The 9,434-nt window shown below is 37.8% G+C and overlaps 1 protein-coding gene across 1 annotated transcript in view; it reads left to right on the forward strand.

Annotated features, from left to right (window-relative positions):
• LOC134750513 (TGF-beta-activated kinase 1 and MAP3K7-binding protein 1-like) overlaps window positions 1-9,434 on the forward strand; it is a 140,502-nt gene that overhangs the window by 1,472 nt on the left and 129,596 nt on the right. Inside the window, exons 4-8 of the mRNA XM_063685700.1 lie at window positions 363-470; window positions 1,336-1,483; window positions 2,799-2,854; window positions 3,492-3,592; window positions 8,735-9,294. Coding sequence (XP_063541770.1) covers window positions 363-470; window positions 1,336-1,483; window positions 2,799-2,854; window positions 3,492-3,592; window positions 8,735-9,293 — 972 coding nt within the window. The 3' untranslated portion in view covers window position 9,294. The remainder of the gene's footprint in view (window positions 1-362; window positions 471-1,335; window positions 1,484-2,798; window positions 2,855-3,491; window positions 3,593-8,734; window positions 9,295-9,434) is intronic.

Consider the following 9,434-nt stretch of genomic DNA (forward strand, 5'->3'; position numbering starts at 1 on the left):
TAAAAAATGAAACGGCAGAAAAATTCTATGTAACGAACGAACCTGCTCACAAAATTTCACGAGAATTGGTTCCGAACATACAAAAGAAAAAAATTGTCCAAGTCAAAATGGTGACCTTCACTGACGCTTCGGTCAATAAGTCTTGGGACAAGAAAGTGCCCCATAGTGGCAGTTGTGCCAAAGATTTCGAGGCCCCTCTGCATTAACACATTTTTTTTGTATTTTGGCGCAGTGAACCATTTAATCATTCCATTTATGTACAACAAAGTAGGTAAGATCACAAATTGACTTTTTATTTTGTGTTTATTAGATATTTCCTTTCATTTTATTTCAAATATTTATTAGGTATAATTATGTTTCAGGCAGTGGAGGCGATCCTGGCGCGGTTAAAGGAGATTGACCGACATTTGTCAGGGGGCGCCACTGTCGTTATAGCTCTAGTGCATAACAACAAGCTGTTTTGTGCCAATGTATGTATCAAATATTATACACAGAGTTTTTTCAACTTAACCATATTCCGTTGGGGTGACTGCCACAAGGCCTGAATCATAAACTATACATTCGACTGTGATATTGACTCTTCACGTCAAAGCAAGTGCTGCCCTCAGTTCAGGTACGTTTTCTTGTACATTGTAGGTTCTGCCATCTTATGGGTCACATTGGAAGCTTAAACTTAGCGCCAATAAACAGGGGGCTCCCGTGCTGCCCTCTACAGTTCATAAACGCTCCCTATCCAGGGCGTTCGTGTTTCACACATTTTGGGCATTTAGATCTCAGTGCCTTTTATTTTTCCTCTTCAGTCTTTCCCTCAATGCTGAGGATTGTGACATCATGTCCTTCTGTTGAAGACCAGGTTCCTCCATAGGCTTCTGTTCCTCTGCGTTTTACTGTAAAAACCATATAACACTTTAAACTCGGGTTTTGAACAAATATTTAATTATACGAACGGGTCTACCGCGATTTAATTTCATAATTTCATTGTTTTTACCCTTCCTATTCCGACCCGACCCGTCCCAGGGGATAGGGATAATGAAATATGTATTTAAAACCGGACAAGTGCGAGTCGGACTCGCCCACCGAGGGTTCCATACTTTTTAGTACCTATTTGTTGTTATAGCGGCAACAGAAATACATCATCTGTGAAAATTTCAACTGTCTAGCTATCACGGTTCATAAGATACAGCCTGGTGACAGACGGACAGGCAGACAGCGGAGTCTTAGTAATAGGGTATCTTTATCCTTTGGGTACGGAACCCTAAAAACCATGTAAACTATAAATTTTGCATTTGTTCGTGGTTTCTCAACCCCTTCTCAACAAAAAATCTTATTTTGTAGGTTGGTTGCTGTCGAGCATTACTTTGTCGAACGGACGCCAATTCAGTATTGCGAGTGGTACAGTTGACAGCGGATCACAGTCTGTCTAATGAAGATGAGTTGTTACGGTTAAGACAACTAGGGTTGGATACTAACAAATTGAGGAATGGTAAGTGCAAATGGCAACGTGTAAAGGTAGGCATTAGTTGGTTGTAATATAATAAAAAAACCGGACAAGTGCAAGTCGGACTCGCCCACCGAGGGTCCCGTACTTTTTAGTGTTTGTTGTTGTTATCATTTGATATTTAAAGCGAGGTTTAGACTAGCAAGAACTTGCATGCAATTTTCATTACATTGCGGTATCTGAAACATTTTGAATGCAGTTTACCTTAGTAGTCGGCAATGTAACGTAAAGCGCATGCAAGTTCTTGCTAGTCTAAACCTCGCTTTACAGTCGCTTTTCGGTGAAGGAAAACATCGTGAGGAAACCGGACTCCCAGGAAGGCCTAGTTTCTCCTTTGAGTTCAGATGGCAGTCGCTTTCGTAAAAACTAGTGCCTACGCCAATTCTTGGGATTAATAGTTGCCTAGCGGACCCCAGGCTCCCATGAGCCGTGGCAAAATGCCGGGACAACACGAGGAAGATGATGATGTTATAGCGGCAACATAAATACATCATCTGTGAAAATTTCAACTGTCTAGCTATCACGGTTCCGTTTTTACTCTTTGGGTACGGAACCCTAAAAATAATATTTGTTTGATGTTTTTTTTTTTTTTGAGAATTTGAATTTTGAAAGTCATTTCGTTGTTATTGTAATAAGTATTTAATGAAGGAATTTGAGAGAAATGGAGTCGATGTTTTTAATAATATGTTTGATTTGGATGTTTTATAGTACTTTGTTTGCCATTTTCAATTAAAAGGGTACTTATTGTCGCTTGTCAGTAAGGCGCTATTTCATATAGCTTCAATTAGAAATCAACCTTATCGACAACCGACAATGTGGTACCTTTTGGTTGAAAACGTCACATTTAATGAATTGGAGGATAAGTATATGCAACAAGTAATAACAATTAAATCCTTATTGATTAAAAGAAAATTCAAATAAATACTACAAAAATTAATAATAATAAAAAAAAAAGTTTACACAAGCCCAAGCATTATTTGCCTCCATTTGTCATAAATGGAGCAGTCAAACCTATACGCAAACAGCCCCAGGATGCTGTTGCTGCTGCCCCGAACGCGACTGAGTAGAGAGGCCACTTTCTGGCCACTTTCAGGCCGCGAACATACCTGACGCGCTACAGAACCGGGGCAGCTGCATCAGCATCCTGAAAATGTTGTTGTATTGGATGCGCAGAACATTTTCAGCCTTACGGGTGTATGTCACCCACAGACCGCTCGCGTAAAAAGATTGGCAATATGCCTTGAAAAGTGCCACTTACATTTATATTATTTTACATTGATCTAAATAATTTGCTTTGCAGGTATGTATGTGGGCAACCAGGCTGGTACGCGCTGTTTGGGCAATTATCTGGTGAAGGTAAGTTAAAGAGATGGTTGCGTGTATTGTGATTATGTGTCGTTTTCAAGCAAAGGGTGCAAAGCAAACATCGCTTGCCATAAATACGATTTGACAGGTCGCGTGGCGGTTAATTTGTTATACATGGTGTTTTTTAGGGTTCCGTATCCAAAGGGTAAAAACGGGACCCTATCCGCTGTCCGTCCGTCTGTCTGTCTGTCGGTCCGTCTGTCACCAGGCCCATGAACCGTGATAGCTAGACAGTTGAAATTTTCACAGATGTATTTTTGTTGCCGCTATAACAACAAATACTATAAACAATACAATTAATATTTAAGTAGGGCTTTCATACAACAAGTAAATACACGCTTTCATACACGAGTAAATTGTTTGTATTACTTTGGGAAATCCCAATACACATTAAAAGAAAAGTGTCTTCGCCATGGCTAGATTATTTGATGCGACGGCACTGCCTTTTTCTGGTGCTGAAATGCTATTGCAGATTTCCATGACCATTCGCCTCCTGGGCGAAAACTCGTATAGTGGTGAACGGCTATGTATGAATCACTATTTTCGCCCGGGAGGCGATGACTGACAAAATTAGCTCGTGGCTCGCGGTCTACTAGGTTGATGTGTGCCCTGCGCTTGTGTACTGCAGGGGCTGTACAAGGCGTTCCCGCTGCTGGGCGCGGCGCGCGCCGCCCCCGTGGCGCCCGCGCCCGAGCTGCACGGACCCGTCACCCTCGACGACTCTTGCAGGTATACCACTACGCGGTACTGTCATAGTAAATTTTGAAGCTACAGTAAATTCACTCCATCTAACGACACACGTTTAAAACTAAAAATAAAAATATCAATAAATTATTTATATATGGATAAATGTTTTTAATTTTATTTTGCATTAATTATTTTTATATTATTTGACCCATGTTCTTTCACTGATATGCGTTAAAATTGTTAAATAACAAAGGAAACCGTCAACGCCATCTATACGAGAGTAGGCCAAAGGTAGCGGCGCCATCTGATCGAGAATTAAATTTTCTTGATTTTCGAGGCACGTTTTTTCCTTAGACTATGTATCCATCTTATTACGGAGTTATATCGATCTTTGCTACTACATACTTTACAGTAGGTACAAGATTCTTTACAACTATTTAAACTTGTAGAATCACCCGTATATCTGTCTGCCCATTAGTGATGGGAAATTGCCGAGAATATTTCCGATTGAGAGAATATTCTCGGTAATGTTACGGAAACATTCCCGAAACTAGCAATTTATCAAAAAGCGCGCGTTTTGTATAGAAACTAGATTTTTTCTAATGATGAAATATTTTAGAAATACAAGGTTCCTTATCCTTACGTTAAAACCACGATCATTCCACTTGAAATTTCATGAATTTTTCGTAAATTTCCATAAATTGCCGTAAAATTCTCATAAATTGCAGGGAAATTTCCTTAGTAATTTATGTTTTATAATGGAAATATGGTCTATAAATAACATTTCTGTATGTTGTTTCTCGCAAAGCTATGCTTAAAAAATGCATTTTTTTATTGGCATATATTTGTGCTATTTTTGTTAAATCATATTATAACTGCATGTGGAGTGTGGACGCATTAACTAGTACCCTCGATGAGACTGGTTTCTACGAAAGTTCATTGTTTAGGTCATATAATATCCCTAGTTACCTAATGGCCACAGTACTAAATTTTTTTTGGTACAATACTGGTACCGTCAAAAGGGCGTAACTGCCGTAAGTTTCTTTGGAACATACGCTCTTCTTGTACACACGTTTCTTTAGATTTTTTTATGATTCTTAAATTTTATACAAATATAAAAAAGCAAAATAAATAAAGTTTAGCTAGAAAAATAATGAAAAAGTCTAGGAAACTGTTGATTCAGGTTCATAATCTCTTAAGACTTTCGGTTCGATTATCTCCCAAAGTATTTATTTAAGCAAAAAATTATCTTAAACACCTCTAAATCATTTTTAAAATCCTATTGAATGATGGGGCACAAATTTATGTACGTTAATTTTTATATTCAATTTAATTTTTCAAAATATTCCTATCACTAACTTAGAAACCCTTTTAGATATGTATTATATTTTCCATTTGTAATATTACTAATATAAGTGTCTCTCTTGACAGCTGTACTCACTAAGAAAAGTGCAATATAATCAGGAAAAAAAAATTTTAATTTCCCTATTTTTCACGTCAGGAGAATGTCGCGGAAATATTCTCAGTAAATTACGTTACCGAAAGTTTCCTGTAAAGGAAACGTTCCGCTCGCCCATCACTACTGCCCATGTCCACCTATCATTTAAATTTAGTACAAATATGCAAGTCGGTAACCCAAAAACAAACGAGTAAAACGTATTTATACAACTCATACAGCCCTTTTTAGGGTTCCGGAGCCAAATGGCAAAAAACGGAACCCTTATAGATTCGTCATGTCTGTCTGTCTGTCCGTCCGTCCGTATGTCACAGCCACTTTTCTCTGAAACTATAAGATATATACTGTTGAAACTTGGTAAGTAGATGTATTCTGTGAACCGCATTAAGATTTTCACACAAAAATAAAACAATAAATTTTGGGGGCTCCCCATACTTGGAACTGAAACTAAAATTATTATTTTTTCATTAAACCCATACGTGTGGGGTATCTATGGATAGGTCTTCAAAAATGATATTGAGGTTTCTAACATATTTTTTTTCTAAACTGAATAGTTTGCGAGAGAGACACTTCCAAAGTGGTAAAATGTGTGTCCCCTCCTCCCCCTGTAGCTTCTAAAATAAGAGAATGATAAAACTGAAAAAAATATATGATGTACATTACCATGCAAACTTCCACCGAAAATTGGTTTGAACGAGATCTGGTAAGTAGTTTTTTTTAATACGTCATAAATCGTAAACCGCAATTTACCTTTCACTCACGTTTCGCATAAAAAATATTTTGTTAAAATTATGTAATGTACGGAACCCTCGGTGCGCGAGTCCGACTCGCACTTGGCCGGTTTTATTAAATTAGATCATTAAAAAATTCAAAATATATCGTATGTATCGTAAAATTTCTTATCAAAAATCTCAATAAGAATATCTACTTACCTATATTTTACGGAACCTTTGGGACGGACATCCAATTCGCACGGCGAATTTTTACATAGAAAAATTATTTTCAACATTTCTAATAAAACGACGTTGTGCTCGTAATATAAAATAAATAAAAAACTTTTGACAGACTAATCCATTAACAATAAAAACTTTTATAAAAAAAAGATAAACCGACTTCAAAAAGGATGAAATAAAATATTATCCTTTTTAGGGTTCCGTGTTTAAGTATATGCGTTACCAACTGATATGTTTGAAGTCGGTGCCAAGCCAAATTTTGAACCATATATTCATAGTGATTTTGGTGCAATTCGATAAGGCTGCGGCTATATAAGTATGTACGTTGGATTGCCTAACGCAGCGTACTACGTAGGCGAACAACACGCGAACGCTAAGCGGCGCGGCATGGCGCCTTAATGAATCCTTTGATACCTATAGAAGTGTCCTACGTGGGCGATCTCTTTGCGAACGCGACCGCCTTGGGCCGGCCGCGCCGCGCCGCGCCGCGTCGCGTCGCTTCGCGTTTGCGAGTGTTCGCTTATGTAAGGCGCAGCGTTACACGACGACAATAAACGAACTTCTGTAGGTATTTAAGAACACACTTCTTGGCGCAGTTCGTACCATGCTTGTCGGCACATTAGTGTAAATCTAATGCGTTTATTTGTCGTCGTATTTTTTAAAGAGCATTTCTTACTAATTCTTGAACAGTCCATAGAACGCAAGTGTTGGATTGGGACTGAGTTATTTTCTGTCGTTTATCCAGAGGACTACATTTCAAAATATAAAACAATTCAAGGAACCTTTATGCTATGCTTCAGCTAAAGCGGTTCAGTTGTTTAGCCATGAAAAGGTAACAAAGAGGCAGGCAGAATTACTTTCACGTTTCTAATATTTGCAGTTGTAATGGGATTTATATACATAAAGCTGATCATTTTTGACTGGTATTGTTACTACTTGGCTTGGCACCGACTTCAAACATATCAGTTGGTAACGCATATACTTAAACACGGAACCCTAAAAAGGATAATATTTTATTTCATCCTTTTTGAAGTCGGTTTATCTTTTTTTTATAAAAGTTTTTATTTTTCCATTTTTAGTTTTAAGACATTGTTAAGAGCGTGACGCATGAATGAAAAACAATCGTGTTTCACCTCTCACACCTACCCCTCACCTCTTAGTCTCTTTGGTAGTTTCCAACACTACCTACATCAAAAATCATAATACACATACGAGGGAAGTTTCACATTTCGTCGCTGGTCTTCATCATCAGTAGCCTTACCACGAGTTTGACATTGATATATTCGCTATCGTGTGCGTAACTTATTGTTTATGCATCTCGCTCGTACTGGCATATTAGTGTACAAAGTAAGTTACGAAGACGCTAGCGAATATTTAGTGTCAAACTCGTGGTTAGGCTACAGTTGCACTACATCAAATTGGTGGTTTTTGGGAGGAAGTGCTTGAGTTACTTTAGAAAACACCGAAATAACCATACACGTGCCTTTAAAAATTGAGGAGTTCCCTCAATTCCTCACGGATTCCATCATCAGATCAAAACCAAAAATGTTACGAAAACTCCTTGGAGGTAACTTCTTTCAAACAGAAAAAGAATGACTCAAATCGGATCATGGGTGCTGGAGTAATCGCTGAAATCATTATCATCAAAACAATCATCATCATCAGCTCCACTTCATCAAATTGGTGGTTTTTGAGAGAAAATGCTCGAGTTGCTTAAGAAAACACCCAAATCACCATACATGTGCCTTTAAAAATTGAGGAGTTCCCTCAATTCCTCATGGATCCCATCATCAGAACAGCACCAGATTAATGTGGGACCACCTTAGAGGTAGTTCCTTTCAAACAAAAAAAGAATTGTTCAAGTCGGACCACGGGTCTCGGAGTAATCGCTGAACATCCTACATTAAAAAAATCATCATCACTATCTTCAAAACAATCATCATCATCAGGTCCACTTCATCAAATTGGTCGTTTTCGAGAGAAAATGCTCAAGTTGCTTATGAAAACACACAAATCACCATACATGTGCCTTTAAAATTTGAGGAGTTCCCTCAATTCCTCAGGGATCCCATCATCAGATCAGAACCAGATTAATATGGGACCAACTTGGAAGTAGCTCCTTTCGAACAAAAAAAGAATTACTCAAATCGGACCACGGGTCTCGGAATAATCGGTGAACATAATACAGAACCTCCTCCTTCTATGAAATTAAAGTCGGTTAAAAAATCATTGAAATAAACAACTATTTTATAAAAGTTTAGGCTATACCTAAAAACCACTCGCAATAGACAATACCATTCAACATAGCAATGCGGCCTGCCTATTGGCAGCAATTTGGAAGACATTCTTTTATTTATAAGCTCTCAGTTCATTTTCATCTATTTGTCTGTTCCTTTATTCCTATGAACGCCAAGCCTATCGTGCGCGGCGCTCCATAGTGCACCTTATCGAAATGCCCGAAGGTTGATATTAGGCCGTAGTCGCGCGCGTCAGTTGACGTCTTTGGCGGTCAAAGAGTAACTATTTATTAATCTGTGGTCAAAGGTCTAATCAAGTTTAACTATTTAATGTGGGGTCCCTTTGTTTGACATAATTATTGAAAGTCATAATGTGATTGTCATTAGTCAATTCTGAAACCGTTAACTTTTCAGGATTTTCCTCAGGTTATCTTATAGATAGGTTAGGTTTGTTTTATGGCAATCCTGAAAAGTTATGCTTTTCTGAGAAAAACCAAATAATGTGGACAAACAGTATATTATGAGTACTTATTTTCAGATTCCTTGTCCTCGTCAGCTCTGGAGTCTACAAACGCATAGCCGAAGTGAAAGGCAGCAGCGAACAAGCCAACAAACAACTCGCCCAAATCATAGTCGAGAACTTCCGCTCTCAGACCGACTTCAAAAAAGTCAGCCAGTCCGCTCTCCATGAGATCGAACAAGAATTTGTCTCATATTGCATTAAGAATAACTTAACACCAAAGTCTAACACACATATGACTTTACTGATAAGGAATTTCAACTTTATTCAAATTGATCCGGAGCCTAGTTTGGTTCCGAAGCACCAGAATCCATCGGTTCGCTTCAATCCGATAGTTCAGTCTAAGTCGAACACATTACTGAACGAGTTAGACTCTGAAATATATTCATCTGAGACAACAGAATCTAATGTAGATACGAATAGGTCTAATAGGTCTACGGAGTCAGGTTCTGACATAGAACCTGGAAGGCAGTATGATAGAGATAGAAAGATTAAAGGTTATGTGGATTTCTCGTGTTATTATGAAAATGTTGAGAAGGCGAGGAAAAATGGGACTTTGCCTAGTTTTATTGAATGATGTTTTGAAATTATTAGTATTAGCTTTTGTGCCTTTATATTTTTACAAATTAACATTTAAGCAAATGAAATTGTAGTAATTATTTATGCAAATTAATAAAATATAAAATGTATACTTTGTTTGAAATCTTAAAGGTTTCGT

Source organism: Cydia strobilella, chromosome 20 (assembly GCF_947568885.1).
Source record: "Cydia strobilella chromosome 20, ilCydStro3.1, whole genome shotgun sequence".
NCBI lineage: Eukaryota > Metazoa > Arthropoda > Insecta > Lepidoptera > Tortricidae > Cydia > Cydia strobilella.